General features: G+C 39.7%; 1 protein-coding gene across 2 annotated transcripts in view; it reads right to left on the minus strand.

Moving 5' to 3' along the window:
- Nucleotides 1–1,653: 1,653 nt before the first annotated feature.
- The window catches only part of slc9a5 (solute carrier family 9 member A5), a 265,787-nt gene continuing 250,966 nt past the window's right edge, over nucleotides 1,654–16,474 (minus strand). Inside the window, exons 14-17 of one of the 2 annotated variants that reach the window (XM_060838183.1) lie at nucleotides 16,350–16,422; nucleotides 12,835–12,972; nucleotides 10,880–11,081; nucleotides 2,598–2,685 (exon numbers count right to left, since the gene is read on the minus strand). In XM_060838183.1, coding sequence (XP_060694166.1) covers nucleotides 2,682–2,685; nucleotides 10,880–11,081; nucleotides 12,835–12,972; nucleotides 16,350–16,422 — 417 coding nt within the window. In that variant the 3' untranslated portion in view covers nucleotides 2,598–2,681. Of the gene's footprint in view, nucleotides 2,686–10,879; nucleotides 11,082–12,834; nucleotides 12,973–16,349; nucleotides 16,423–16,474 lie in introns of both variants that reach the window. The other variant, XM_060838184.1, reaches the window with a different exon arrangement.

The following is a 16,474-nucleotide window of genomic DNA, read 5'->3' on the forward strand; positions in this document are numbered from 1 at the left end:
GGTTGGGTCCATTGACTACCTCTCATGTAAACTGAGATTTAAAACCTTGTACATAATCTTTATTTTTACTTTAATTCTACATCTAAGCTTCACAAAGAATGTCTTGTGATGTGATGGCTAATGTCTTTGAGCCAGCAGCTCCAGGTTAAGTTCCATTCCAGGCCAAAGAAGCATAGTATATAATGTGGCCAAACAGGTTCTGTGTATCAACTTGTAAATCTTACTCACATATGCCCATGGTAGGCAATAAGAATAAGACTAATTATTGGCAGCCACTTATTTAAAAAGAAATTGGAGCCTCTAACATGCCTATCTGTAGCTGTAAATGTGTTGCTGGTCAAAGCACAGCAGGCCAGGCAGCATCTCAGGAATAGAGAATTCGACGTTTCGAGCATAAGCCCTTCATCAGCCCTTCCTGATGAAGGGCTTATGCTCGAAACGTCGAATTCTCTATTCCTGAGATGCTGCCTGGCCTGCTGTGCTTTGACCAGCAACACATTTGCAGCTGTGATCTCCAGCATCTGCAGACCTCATTTTTTACTATCTGTAGCTGTAGGCTTTTAGTGTGCTGGTGGGATGTGGCATTTGAAAATATGTTATTATCCTGACCATTTCTGTGAGGTCACTGACTTTCTTAGTAGCATTGCATTCAGAGCCTCATGTCTTTAGCTGACATGTCACCTAGTCTCACCACCTCTGATACATTTGTGAGATATACTCCAGGTACCCTATAGATAAGGGACACTTCTCCCACTCTCTTTTGGACCAAAGTTTTACAGTGTAGTGTCAGAACATTTTAAGAACTTTTCTGTAAAAATATGCCATTCATATGACCTTCTCACATCAAACTCACTTTAAATGTTTATTCTAGGAGGTACTTTGATCAAAATGCCTCTCCTCTTTGAGGTGCAGGTTGGTTTGAATCTGAGAGAGATTGTCACAATTTTGCATGCCCTGCCTTCGGTGCCCAGCTGCTTAACTACGTGTGTGGTGTTGACTGCACACCACAAATCACTTAAATAAACTGGAATTGAAAGCAATGAGTGTGGATTAATTGCGCTTTGTGACTCCTGTCTACAGAGGAAATGCATTTTTGTAATCTTAAAGTTGTGTGTGGAACTTTGTTTGATTATAAACATATCTTAAAATACAGCAGGGCATTTTTGTAATAATGCCTCATGAACCCTTTTTAAATTGGCCATTGCAAAAATCCATCTAATACAATGGTGGAAGGACAACTAACTTTCTGTTACAGTGTTCCTTTTTATTTTTATAGAAATGCTTTCCCCAAAAAATGATTTTACATGTTAGTCATCTTTGGGTGGTACATCTAAATTGGTGAGCTAACACCCCCAGATAGTTACAGAAATTGCATGAAAAACTCAGCAGGTCTTCCAGTGTTTCAGTCTTCCAATTCTGACGAAAAAGTCATAGGACTCGAAATGTTAACTGTTTCTGTCTCCACAGATTTGGAGATGCCAGTGTTGGAATGGAGTGTACAAAGTTTAAAAATCACACAACACCAGGTTATAGTCCAACAGGTTTAATTGAAAGCACTAGCTTTTGGAATGCTGCTCCTTCATCAGGTGGTGAGGAGCAGCGCTCTGAAAGCTAGTGCTTCCAATTAAACCTGTTGGACTATAACCTGGTGATGTGGGATTTTTAAGTCTGTCTCCACAGATGCTTCCAATCATACTGTATTCTGCCAGCACTTACTGTTTTTATTTCAGATTTCCAGCATCTATAGTACTTTTCCTTCTTATACTCATTAAATGGTTAGTCATTGTTTTTCTTGCTTACTCCACCCTGTCACTGTCTTTTTATCTGACAATTCATGCTCTTGGCTGCCCACATTAAGAATGCTTTCAAGGCAACCCCGCGAAGGAATTCTCAACATTTCAACTTTAGCAGTGATTATATCGAACATTTTAATTTACAGTACTTAGTAATGTTGGAAACAATGTGAATCACACAAGTAGAACAGAATACTGTACACATTTCTTTGCTAAACATAACCAATTACAATTCTCTAGAAAGTACTATATAATTAAGATTTTCTGACATTTTCATAATGTAAAATCAAGTGACTTACAAAACTATTATATCATTGGCTCTTAATTCATGTTTTTTAAATTAATTTAAATTAGAGGTTTGTCTGTACATTACCAGACTTCTCAGATTGTTTCATGTTACATTGCGTTGAGGCAACCAAAGATCTCAAAGCTGAAACATAAGACGGTCTGTGAAATGGTGCTGGCCACCTGGTACTCACTAAGCCAGCAGCTGGGACTTGTCTGCTATCGCCTTCAGCAGACATAAGGGGCTGCAGCTCCTGCTGCTGAATTGACTCCATGGTGTCCTCATCAGTGCTTTTTTCAGCAGCTGTACAAGCTTCAGGAAACTGGAAATGGATGGGATGCCGTGGCACTAGCAGGACAGCCGATGTTGTGCGTTCCGCCAGCATAAAGTTTGAGGTCTTTGGCACTGCATCGGATACAGTTGGTGAGACCAAGCTGTCCATACTTTGCTTCCAAGCATACTGCAAATCAATCGGCACAATCTTGTTGGTTTCTGAAGACACGCAGGCTGTAAGCTCGCCCTGATTACCTTTCCAGGGAAGCTCTTTTTCAGCAGAAGTAGGAGATGGTGGGAATATGCTTGGGCTTTGAGGGTATTCCACATTACCTGTAGATATAAAATTTTTAAAAATACATACTGAGACTCTAAAAAATAGTTCTGATTGGCATTATTAAAAATGTATTTTTACGATAGAGGTTTTTTGTTGAAATAAATAAAGTGCTATTGACAGTAAAACCAGTGAAGATTTATTGTAAATACATTAATCAAATAAAGAGTTTTAGAATGAAAGTGAACTTGGAAAAAATAAATATTTAACAAGTAAGAGACTCCAGACAGATCAACGCTGATGTAAGATAATAGAAAAGAATAAAACATTTGGGTTCTCAGCAATATTAGAGTTTCAAAAATGTGAATAAGTTCAAACAATGTAAACTGAAAATTTCATATTCCAGCAGCTACATTAATGACAAAATGACAGTGGATTTAATATGCACGTTGTCATTATTGTGTCAACTCTTCAGCAATCCCCTGTAAGCTTATGTCCAATTTGTGCTGCTCCACCTCTAGTCTCACAGAAAACAGTAACTTGAGTCAGTTTGATTTTGAAGCACATTGTCTTTGCACATTTATTATCACATTAACTGCACAAAGCTGACATTTAATCCTTTTAATGTTAGGATTTATGTCAATATTGAGTAGTGCTCCTACATTTATATTCAAGTCCCATTCCAGGACTTTGCAACCAGGGAAGAAGCATTTATGACATGTCCAAGCAGTTGAATAATCAATCTGCTAAGGTTTGCAGCATTCCCATTTTGGGCAGTAAGAGAAGAGACTGCTGGTTGGCTATTTAGATTAGATTAGATGACTTACAGTGTGGAAACAGGCCCTTCAGCCCAACAAGTCTACACCGACCCATTCCCTTACATTTATCCCTTCACCTAACACTATGGGCAATTTAGCATGGCCAATTCACCTAACCTGCACATTTTTGGTCTGTGGGAGGAAACTGGAGCACCCGGAGGAAACCCACGCAGACACAGGGAGAATGTGCAAACTCCACACAGTCAGTTGCCTGAGGTGGGATTATTGACAACACTACACTTGCTAGCATGGCAACCTATGGCAGAATTCCCTCATATAAAAGTGAATGCTATGCTAGATGAACACAGCTGAAACAGACAAATACTGTCAACCAACGCTGACCAGAAAAGAACATTGGAGTGTGGAATACATACCCACAAGGGACAAATTGTTGTCAGTGATTTTTAAAACATTTGTTTTCACTTTTACAATTCCTTTCTCTTTGTCTCTCTTTATTTCTCTTAATTTTTAATGTAATGTGACTGTAGTTCAACCTATTTGCTTTTTTGTCATTCCTTTATTTCTTTCTCATAATTGCATCTGGTTGGTTAAAGAGGTAAGACCATTGGTCTTGCAATTCACCAGTACCCTAGAGGTCCCAGATTTCTGTCATGGGTTTTTACCTTAAGAAATTTCCAAAATATTTTGTTTCAGCAAATCCTGGCCCATTGTTTGAGCAAGCACTTGCACTCTGAAGGAAGATTTACAATAAGGTCTTGTAAATCTTATTGTATAGAAGTAGAATTGCTAAAATTGAAATCTCCTATTTGAAATTGTGATTGACAGCCTTCTTATAAACAATGCACATAGTTCTGTTCTCTGAGGAAATTTTATCATGTTGTGAGAAACCAACCAGGAACATTTGCTTTGGTGATATCATCTGTAACAAATTAGAAACCCCTGTTATCTCTTCCAAATGCTGCCTCTGCCTCTGTCCTATCCTCTCAAGACTTACACTAGCAGGCATACTTCTGGCATAACTTGCTCCCTGGCAAACGTTGCTTTATTATATTAAGAAATGGTGTATTCTGTATGCACATCTTTTTACTTCAAAAAATTCAATCAAGTTTGTCAGAAATGACCTTCCCTTAAGAAAACTATGCTGACTGTTCTTGACCAATCCCTGCCTCTCCAAATGTAGATTAATTCTGTCCCTCAGAATTACTTCCAATAGTTCCCCCACCACTTAGATTGGACTGACTGGCTTGTAATTTCCTGTTTTATCCCTTGCTCTCTTTTTGAATAACTGTACCACACTGGTGATCGTCCAGTTGTACAGACATAGAGATGTACAGCATGGTTCAACCCATCCATGCTGATCAGATATCCCAACCCAATCCAGTCCCACCTGCTCGCACTTGGCCCATATCCTTCTAAACCCTTTTTTAAATGTTGCAATTGTACCAGCCTCCACCACTTCTTCTGGCAGCTCATTCCATACACGTACCATCCTCTGCGTTAAAAAGTTGCCCCTTACGTCTTTTTTATATCTTCCCCTCTCACCCTAACCTATACCCTCTAGTAGTTTTGGACTCCCCAACCCCAGGGAAAAGACTTTGTCTGTTCATCCCATCCATGCCTCTCATAATTTTGTAAACCTCTGTAAGGTCACCCCTCAACCTCCGACACTCCAGGGAATACAGCCCCAGCCTGTTCAGCATCTCTTTATAGCTCAAATCCTCCAACTCTGGCAACATCCTTGTAAATCTTTTCTGAACCTTTTTAAGTTTCATAACATCTATCCAATAGAAAGGAGACCAGAATTGCATGCAATATTCCGACAGTGGTCTAATCAATGTCCTGTACAGCCACAACATGACCTCCCAACTCCTGAACTCAATACTCTGACTGATAAAGGAAAACATGCCAAATGCCTTTACTATCCACCTGTGACTCCACTTTCAAGGATCTATGAATCTGCACCCCAAGGTCTCTTTGTTCAGCAACACTCCCCAGGACCTTACCATTAAGTGTATAAGTCCTGCTAAGATTTGCTTTCCCAAAATGCAGGACCTTGCATTTATCTGAATTAAACACCATCTGCCACTTCTCAGCCCATTGGCCCATCTGATCAAGATCCTGTTGTAATCTGAGGTAACCTTCTTCGCTGTCCACTTCCAATTTTGGTGTCATCTGCAAACTTACTAACTATGCCTCTTATTCTCACATCCAAATCATTTATATAAATGATGAAAAGTAGTGGACCCAGCATCGATCCTTGTGGCACTCCACTGGTCACAGGCCTCCAATCTGAAAAACAACCCTCCACCACCAACTTCTGTCTTCTCCTCTGGCACTTTTTCTGCAGCCAGAAAGGCATTGAACATTATTGCCAGTACCTCTACTACTTCTTCCTTTACCTCACTTAACAGTGTCCCCTAGCCCTCTCCTGCAGTACAACAAATCTCCCTGGAAGGATATTTATCCTGGTCCTAATCAGGTGTAAATTGCCCAGCATGTGCAGGTCCCACCTTACCAAAATGAGGCCAATGCCTAGAATTCCGATGCCCAGCTTACTACATCAACTTCTCCTATTCCTAAAGGTGCCAGCACGTGGGATTTTGAAAAATGCTGAGGCTATTGCTTTAAAGTTCCTGCCTTTAAATCTCCTACTTAACTCTGTGAAATCTGCTTTCAGGATCTTGTTCCCAAGCCTACCCAAGTCATCAGTACTAGCATTGACCATGATCTCTGGCTAATCACTGTTTCCCAGATGAATGTGCCTTGGGCAAATATTTTACATTGGCACCAGGTAGCAATACACCATCCTGGAGTCACATCAGGAGTGACAAGAATGCATGTCTGCTCCCCTGATTGTGGAATCCCATATCACAATTACTTGCTTTCTGTAGATTTGTTCACCTGCGATATATGGTGTGTTCATGACTTAACATGTACTGTAGCATATACACTTGGTTGAGCTGACCCACCATCATGTAACTTTAAAAGCTACTTATTACAATTAGTATAGAAGAAAACACGCCAGTTCTCACCAATCAGTGACTTCCCCGAACCAAAGTTGGGCCCAACTTCCGGAGGCTGAGTACATTAGATTCCCTACGGTATGGAAACAGGCCCTTTGAGCCACAATTCAACACTGACCCTCCAAAGAGTAACCCACCCAGACCCATTCCCCTACCTTATATTTACCCCTGACTAATGTACTTAATGCTATGGGCAGTTTGGCAGAGCCAATTCACCAACCTGCACATCTTTGGACTGTGGGAGGAAACCCACACAGACTTAGGAGAATTTGCAAACTCCACACAGACAGTTGCCTGCGGAAGGAATCAAACCTGGGTCCCTGGCGCCATGAGGCAGCAGTGCAAACCACTAAGCCACCGATGTGCCTGGATGGCAGAAAGGTAGAAGAAAAGAAAACCTCCTGCCCCTTGTATTGAATTTTCTCTAACTCACCAAATTAACACTTTACATGATCAACAGCATTCAGTGTAGACAAGATTTGGAGATGCCGGTGTTGGACTGGGGTGTACAAAGTTAAAAATCACACAACACCAGGTTATAGTCCAACAGGTTTAATTGGAAGCACACTAGCTTTTGGAAGTGGTTGTCAGTGCAGACGACAGCTTTGAGGGAAGTCTCTAAGATTTGTGAAAATAACTGACAAGCTTAAAAAACCGGATTATGCAAGTTACAAATTAATTAGTTAAAGCATCTCTTCGAGCTTGTATACTTCTGAAGTAAGGTTGCAATGGTACTTCGTTCAACTTCAAATGTAATATCTGGTTATTGATAAATTAAAGGAATAACTAGACATTAAATAACAATTACCCATTAAGTCTATCACACTCGCCAACTCCCAGTATAGACAAGGCACCTCTAGTTCATTGTAAACTTTCCTTGTAATTTAACAAATTATGTATTAATTTTGAATAAAATTACTGGAAAAAGAATGATATTTGCATTTGTTTGCATGCATTAGACAGTCACTTCATTAACAGTCAAACTATTCCAAACTTCCCTTCATCACAGAGGCTTACTCTATCTCTATCCTTCCTTCCCGATTCACTGAGGCTGGGGCTATCCTCAAATACTTTCTGAAGCCTCTAACCCAGCTGATCTCTGAACTGTTTTGTACTACTGGTCTCTTTTGCAGCTCATAGCTGATCATTCAGTGTATGCTGCAGATGGGAATTCCTGTTCGAACACAATACTGAGAGTTATAGAATCATGGAGATGAACAGTACAGAAACAGATCCTTCGGTCCAACTCATCCATTCTCACCTGAAATACCAGAACAATGAAACAGGTTTAGATCTGAACAGTCTCTGTGATCCAGCAGCATCCAAACCAACTTAGGAAACCATCAAACGGTGACCAAAAGCTTTGAAAAACCTTTAACTCAAAAAATTGTCATCGTAGCTAATTAGCTAGTGAACCATATTTTGCCAGCACTGCTGGAAGATTCCAAATGGCAGCATTATGAATGCCTTGACCAAACAGTGTGAGCATGGCAGTCAGGAGTAGGGATAAACCTGCAACACATCAGAGGCTTCAATGCCAACTCAAAAGCAGCAGGTGTGAGAAGTCCAGGAATTTGAGGAATTGACTTACCCTGGGCTGCATTCACTAAGTATTAGTGACATCCATTTCTAAGGGGGATTAGAGGTAAATACAATTGCACTCAAAGGCACTAAGATTACAGCAGTCTGAGGACCAACAGAAGTTTCAATTTCTCGGAGGAACGCTTCTTAGCACATTCCAAGAGACTTGAAAGGATGTTTCTGAAGCAATGTATGGTGAACTAATCTTCGTAGAAAACATACGCGCATTTACCCTATTGCAACACTGCTGTCAGATTCTACATATGGTCCCATCATTACTGACCTCCTCTGTGTACTCTGTCCATTTTTGTTGGAATTCTAAAGGCCCATCTCTCCTTCCATTTCTTGGGAAGTGGATCTTTTCCATTGTCACTAAAGCAGCCTACAGGAGAACCTGCAGGGGGGCATCACTGAATGCAGGGTCACCTGGGGTCTTCCCCCACTCATTCCCTGTGCAGTACTTCCTCAGGGCTTCACTGTAGGTAAAGAGATTGCCAGCATGCTGGCAACCCTATAAATATGTCAGCAGTGTGGTCTTACCCTCTTCAGTTCATATTGCCACACTTTGTCTTCATTTTTCTCTTCAGTCATGCAGACATTTCACCCCTTACCCAACCCTTCCTTCGCAGTTCATAGTGACATATTCAACATTTCTTTCCTTCCCCTGGTTCTCAGAACCATTGTCCATTTAGGTTCCTTTCCCACCTCCTCAAACCTGAGTTGATGCTGGTATCTATTACATACCCTTTCATAGTTCACCCTCTCATTTCCAACTGGCATAATTCTTTGTTCTCGCTCTTTTGCCTACATCTGTTCTCAAAATTGTAACAAGAATCCCTGTTCACAGCAATATTTCATAAGACATAGGAGCAGAAATAAGGCTATTCAGCCCATCAAGTCTGCTCTGCCATTCAATCATGGCTGATAAGTTTCTCAATCCCATTCTCCCGATTTTTTCCCATAACTTTTGATCCCTATCTATCTCAGTCTTAAACATGCTCAAATGACCTGAGCTCCACAGCCTTCTGTGGCAATGAATTCCATAGATTCACCACTGTCTGGCTGAAGAAGTTTCTCCTTATCTCCATTCTCTTTACTATAAGGCTGTACCCTTGGGTCCTAGTCTCTCCAAACAATCTTCCTAATATCTACTCTGTCCAGGCCATTCAGTATTCTGGATGATTCAATTAGATCCCTCCACATCGTTCTAAACTCCATCGCATATAGACCCAGGATCCTCAAACATTCTTCATGTTCAGCTTTTCATTCCTGGGACCAGTCTCATGAACCTGCTCTGAACATGCTCCAGGGCCAGTACATGATTCTTGAGATATCGGGCCCAAAGTTGCACACCATACTCCAAATGTGCATTAACCAGTGCCTTGTAAAGCCTCAGAAGTACATCCCTGCCTTTAAATATTCAAGTCCTCTCAAAACAAACGCCATCATTGTATTTGCCTTCTTAACTACCGACTCAAACTGCAAGTTTACTTTGACAGAATCGTGGACTAGAACTCCCAAGTCTCTTTGTAGTTCAGACTTCCCCTGCTAATGGAAACATCTTCTCAATGTCCACTCTGTCTAGGCTATTCAGTAATGTGTAAAATCCCCCCCTCACCTTTCTAAACTCCATTGAATATAGTCCCAGAGTCCTCAAACGTTACTCATGTGTTAAGCCTTTCATTCCTGGGATCATTCTCATGAACTTCCTCTGGGCCCGCTCCAAAGTCAGTCCATCCATCCTGAGGATTGGGACCCAAAATTGCTCACAATACTCTAAGCAGAGCTTTATAAAGCCTCAGTATATTCCTGCTTTTATACTCTAGTCGTCTTGAGATGAATGACAACATTGCATTTGCCTTCCTAATTACCAACTCAACCTGCAAGTTGACCTGAAGAGAAACCTGAACTAGGACTCCCAAGTCCCTTTGCACTTCAAGTTTCTGAATTTTCTCTCCATTTAGAAAGTAGTCCATGCCTATTTTACCGACCAAAGCACATGATTTCATACTATCCCACGTTGTACTCCATCTACCACTTCTTGGCCCACTCTCTTAACCTATTTCAAGGAAGCAGTAGTTTGAAGTGGAAACATTTTCACTGCCTCAAAGGTGTTTGCCAACGTGTACACTCATAAGTCTAGTTTCACCTCCCACATTAAGATGATTGCATACAACAACCTTTTTACTTTAACATTGCAACTTCATACTGTATTTCAGTTATACTGTGATTAGTTTGTACTCATGATGGCCTGCTGCGGATGATATTCAGGTGCTGCGCTAGAGGCTAACATCCAAAATATATTGCTGCTTTTGGACACCCAAAAACAGTTTGCATCAGTCCAAATGTGGTTGTGTAATTTTCTCTTCGTCTATTATTAAGTCTCATTGTGTATTTAAAATGCAGCTTTTTTAAGAAGCACAATGAAAAACTGATTACATACTTTCCACCAGGCCTATGTTTCAACTGCCAAAGGTCCAGAAAAGTCTTCAGTTTGGTAAAACTAACTTGCCATGAAAATAACAATGTTGCCTTCACAAATTTTACACCACTAGCAGGATATTCAAAGATTCCAAATGCATACTTTTCAGCTTAATCTGTTTTTGAAGTTCAAGTTATTTTTTTCATGCAATACCCTGATTCAAAAAATCGTTGCAACAATTGGAAATTAAATAATAAAATATTCTACTTTTTGAATTGATATTAGCATTGAGTGATACATGAAATGTCTTGAAATGTAGCATATTTTTGCTGCTCCACAAAAATGGTTGAGGAAGAAAAGCAGAAGGAGCTCCAGATTGAAGAAAAGGAAGGAGGTGAAGATAGTTGAGTCTTAGCAGGGGAAAATAATTGATAATCGCATTATTTACTGTTGATCTGTTGGCTGTTGCTCTTTTGCTTCAGTAGACAATTGTGAATCTGTTGAATTAGTTCTTATCTTGTGAAGATGAATGAGGCCGGGTCGCACTAGTTGAGCACTCTGTGACAGGATGGGTTCATCATTCTGAAATTTCCAAGGGGGTTCCTTCTTGAAAACCTCCGATTCAGTGCCATCACTGGTGTGGCTAGTGACTGAAACAAGACTGAATTATCCTCAAAAGAGTTTCACAACACCAGAAAAAAAAGAGGGACATGCAAAATGTGAGATTGCTTATTTCTCAGTTTAAAATAAAACAAACATTGGAAGGTTAATTGCCAGTAGTGATTATACAGAGGTGCAGAGCATTGATGACTGTTAATGTAGATTCATGCTGTGGAGGAGCCGGTATTGGACTGAGGTGGACAAAGTTAGAAATCACACAATATCAGGTTAACGTCCAGCAGGTTTATTTGGAAGCACAATCAAAGAAGGTTGAAGGAACAGCATTCCAAAAGCCAGTGCTTCCACATAAACCTGTTGGACTATAACCTGGTGTTGTCTGATTTCTAACAATGTAGATTTAAATACTTGGTAATTGTATTGTTTCTGCTGTCAGTTGCAGAGGTAACTAAAGATAGAATTCAAATACAAGGTTGGCATCACCTTTCACTAGACTTCCTGTAAACCCACTGTCCAGTTTTGTTTAGACCTGGTAAATACAAGAATTGGAAAGCTTTTGAAAAAGTAATCTGCTGCTGCTTTCAACTGTTGGAAAATCTGGCTACTGCCAGCAATAGCGCTGTATTTAGATACCACCACTGGGAAAACAGAGCTAATAAGGAAATAATCAAATATGAGGAACATCTACTGTATTGATTCTAAGTAGTATTATGGACCATGTGGTTCAATTTCAAACGTGAAGATAATGGGACGGTAAGAGACAATTGACAAATCAAAAATTGAAAAACAACTTACATTTTTGGGAATGGAATTTAGGAGAAAGCGCAACTGGCACTTTTTTTTTACATTTTAATGGTTATTCTGAAATAGATTGTTTTTCTGTTCACAGGATGCAACAAAATCTTGTACATTTATTTTGAACTATCTAGTGCAGTTTGAAATATCCGCCATCTCCATTCCAGGGGAAAATCAGAACATTTTAAGAATGGCAACAAATCCTTGCAGACATATGAATAGGAAATATGAATAGAGACTTTCATTGGCTCTCTCATCACTGTTTTCAGTTATTGATGCAGTAACCATATTCTTGGAGACAATCTGAATGCTCAACATGGGTGCATAACATAAATCTCCCAAATCCTTATTTTGGGCAAATTTGGCTCTTTAATTTATTAGTACCAGAAATTATACTTGCTAATAACAAGGCTTTTTACATTACATTCCCAAAATGGGTAAAACAGTTGCAGAGTAAAGGGTATTACAGTTATGTAACATGGGGAATAAAACAAAGGGAATGTGCTCCCATACTGCCCAAGCATGGACTGCCATATTTGCATTGTAATGAATATGAATGCTATGACTTTGACAGGTATGTCATGTTTAAATTGGCCTTCCACTGTTAACCTAGGAACATAATTCAAAATTTACTATTTTTACAGGGATCTGACAGCCTGGCAATAAAATTAAGTCAGGAGCTGTTGTCTTCATAGTATATGCTAATTCTGGCATTTCTAAAGGCCATGCGGGAAAAGCTTGAGTAATCCCCTTGGCTCCTCAATGAAGCCTTCAGTTTCCCTTGATCTCAACTTCTTTCTTCCCCCATCTGCCACATTTGTCAACCTGCCCACCACCCTCATTCTAGTCTACATTAGTGAGCTCCCCTTCCTGTTTGTTTTGGCAGGAGTTCCACCTGAATATTTCAGCCATTTACAGCTTCCCTGATACTTTTTCTGTCTCATGATCTGGGCCAAAAGGTCCAATTTGCTTTGCAAATCCATTTTGTACCTGAAATTTTTCTTTCTTGTAAATTCTCATTCACTGTTCTTGCCATAAAAGTGATGCCTTCATCATCCTCCTGTTCTTTCATCTTCGTAAATTTATCCTTCTCTTCATCTTCCGAGTCGACTTCTACAAAAACTGGCACTAGGAACAATGGAAAAAAAACTTTAGCAGCTCCAGTCACCTGTATTTTAGTATTAAATAAGGGAGAATCTATAATCCATCCATTCACATGCACACACAGCTGATTGAGGATGACACAACTTCAAGTAAACTTTGCAAATAATGGACCTTAACTACCACATGTTTCAGTAAAACATTACCTCATCTCTGTGCTACTGTTCAGACTCATATCTGGTTGAGTGGGTAAATGTATTAGCTCTGCTAGAGTTAAGCCATAGGATTGGGAAGATGCTAGATGTGGCATGTTGATTCAAACCTTCCAATTAACGTAATTGCAGTTGCATCCACCACTGATCAGTCAGAGATTTGTGCACTTTCCCAGTTATGTTTAACTTTCTGATACAGACAACTCCCTCAGCACAGAAATCCATATAGACACCTTTGAGGAGAATCAGTGCAGAAAAACACTAGCTAGCTGCCTTACGGTAAGTTTAACTAACTGGTGTGAATATCAATGAGTAGGCGGCTGAAGTAAATAAAGTAATTAACAGATGGTTGAGGTGGGCAGGATGGGTAAGGTGGGGTAAGTGAGAAGCTAGGTGGTTTTCAGGTCTGATTCAGAGGGAGATTCAGGCTAGGGGCTCGTCAGATGGCGGAGGTTAGTCAGATTGATTGGGGAGGGGTAGTCGGGGGTCAAGGACTTGTCAACAAGACAATTTGGGGGATCAGTTATGTAGTTATCCAGGAGTTAGAGTAGGATTTTTGTGTCTTACATTTCCTGGGTAGCTATACAAATGAACAATGCAGAATTGCTGAAATCTCCAGCTAATTCACAATTGGGAGGTCCTCAGGATCAGGAGACTTGCCCATCAGAAGTGCAGACTTCTTGTTCAATTCCTACAGAGGTCAGCATGTTGGGTTCTAATGTGTATCTTGGGTCATCTCAACACTGACAATCCGGATATTGGAATATCTGGGCAACTGAGTTAACTGATCTCAGCAAGGAATGATGAACTACAGAGAACCAGCACGGATTGCAGCCCTGACTGTGATACTGAACCCCAGGCTAGAAAATGAATTAGTGTGGATAGCAAATGAGGAAAGCATCAAGTTCATCATTGGTCCTCAATCCAGTTCAATTAGAAGTTGTTATATGTGTTCAGACATAAGGAATACCTTCTCAGCCAGCTTTTGAAATTGTAACCCTGTGCTTTACAGTGCCTGTTAGAGAAGAAAGATTTTTTGAAAAAAACAATAATATTCTTTCCTTTTGCTGATTTGAAGATGAAAGGAGAACTTAAAATGTGTAGCAATATTATATGCATTTGCTTCAACCAGTTCTAATTCCTATTCTTGTGTTTAATGAACCCATTTTCCTGGTGCTTCTGGATCAACTCTGCTCTTCTTATAGAGCCTTTTATTCACCTGCTGTGTACTCACGCCACAGTTTGCTCTCTTTCCCTAATGCTACCTGTGGCTCTCTTCATGTTAATTTTATTTTATAATAGAGGAATTTAGAAATTCAGATGTCAAAACTGCACTTTTTTCTGATAATCAACATGTTTATGTGTATAGCAATTGAATACTGCAACAAAACTGAAGAAGTCATACTTGTGAATCTTCATTCTATCATCTCCTAAAATCACCCTGTGCAACTTGATACTTTTTTTTAACCATCTCTGTGCCTGAGGAATGCTGCCACACTCGCAATAGTTTGCGTGATTGGCATTTATTATACCATATCCTCCAGCAAACTCAATTAACAATTGAATAGCTGTCACTGCAAATCCAAGTTGTCAAAATGTCATAGGTTTTATAAATGAAATAAAGAAGTGTTGCCCACTGGCAATAAATTTGTTCCTGGCAGTGACCTTTTTCTGGCAGGTGAATAAGTTTAGTTATATCCTGTCATTGCAATCCAAAATCAAAATGAAATACATGTGGCATGTCAAATATGTCAAAATAGACAGCATGGATTAAATCTGGTAAAATACAAATTTAGGACTATTAGAAGTTTATTCCACAAAAGAGCTAATAACGTGGAATGAATAAGTGGTGGCAAAATTCTTGTTGTTACTTAATGAACAACCTGATTGATAGTAAGGTCCTTCTTCATGAATCAACTGAATAGGAAGCATTCCTCATTTAAAATGTATTTATAATGTGATATGAAAAGGTTAAAGTATTTTCTTAAACAAGCTTTATTTTTCCAACACCTTTACACATATTTTGTCTGAAAGTAAACAACCAGGTCTTAAGGAGCAAGCTTCTATCCCTTCTGCAGCTGTGTGATGGTCAGGTGACCTACACTGAGAAAATTCCACCAACAGCAATGGCTGCCAGTTTCAAATCCCTTCTGAATATAACAGCCAGAGAATTACCTCCCATTGTCCCTGAAAAAGAGAGACCTATCATTTTGTGGGCTTCAATACTTTTCTGCCTGCCTCCTTCTGATATTCCAAAATACATAGAGAGAAAGGTTCAATCTAAATATTTTTTAGAGAACAAAAAATGCTCACAATGTGGTCTCCTCCACACTGGGGAGATGAAATGCAGACTGGGTGACCACTTTGCAGAACATCTACGTTCTGTCTACAAAAATGACCTATACTTCCTATTGACTGCCACTTCAACACATTACTGCGCTCCCTGACCAATGTCTCTGTCTCAGGCTTGTTACAGCGCTCTAGTGAAGCTCAGTGCAAGCTGAAAAAACAGCACCTCATCTTTGTTCTTTGTCTGCCCAATCGTTGTTTTCTCTCTCTCTGGGGTCCATCTTCAACTATTGCTTACTCCACCTCTCCCCTACTCCATCTTCAGCATATATTTCAACCCTTTCCTAGCTACAATGAGTTCTGGACCTGAAATGTTTACTGTGTTTTGTCTCCACAGATGCTGCCAGACCTGCTGATTTTTCAGCAATTTCTTTTTCTGTTTCAGGTTAATGTGGAGTTCAACTATCTTCTAGGTTTTCAGTTTGGATATAGTTGACTTGTCTAAATCCAATTAGTCTTCCATAATATATTTAAAAGACTGCTACTAGAGAGACAGTCCTGGGCTTCTCTCCATGAATATTTTTTAAATGGCATGTTGGGATAAATATTTTTAAGTTGAACATATGTTTCCATGTAAAAAAAACCCTGAGACATTCTTTCTGTTGGTTCCTAGCTGCAGCAGTATGTGTGGATGTATTGAACTATATCGGCCATCTGCCAATTTATCTGCTTCAGTTATATAAAGTGAATGAATGAAGCACTGATCTCATGGTGAGCAGTTTAAGAAAAATGCTCCAATGTGCAATATCTTTACAAAATGCAGGAAATTGCAGAGGAAAGCCCGTCGGAAAGGAAAGATTATACTTTGAACTTGTAATAGAATGAGATCAACTACACACCTACCTGTGTCATGCCAGCTGACATTTCGCCGTAATTTATCATTAGGTACTTGACCATTTATACCTTCAACATTTCTCTGTTAGAAATCACACAAAGGTCTGCATTAGTTCAGCATTAAGGAGCAAAAC

The sequence above is a fragment of the Hemiscyllium ocellatum genome, chromosome 17 (genome assembly GCF_020745735.1).
Source record: "Hemiscyllium ocellatum isolate sHemOce1 chromosome 17, sHemOce1.pat.X.cur, whole genome shotgun sequence".
Lineage (NCBI taxonomy): Eukaryota > Metazoa > Chordata > Chondrichthyes > Orectolobiformes > Hemiscylliidae > Hemiscyllium > Hemiscyllium ocellatum.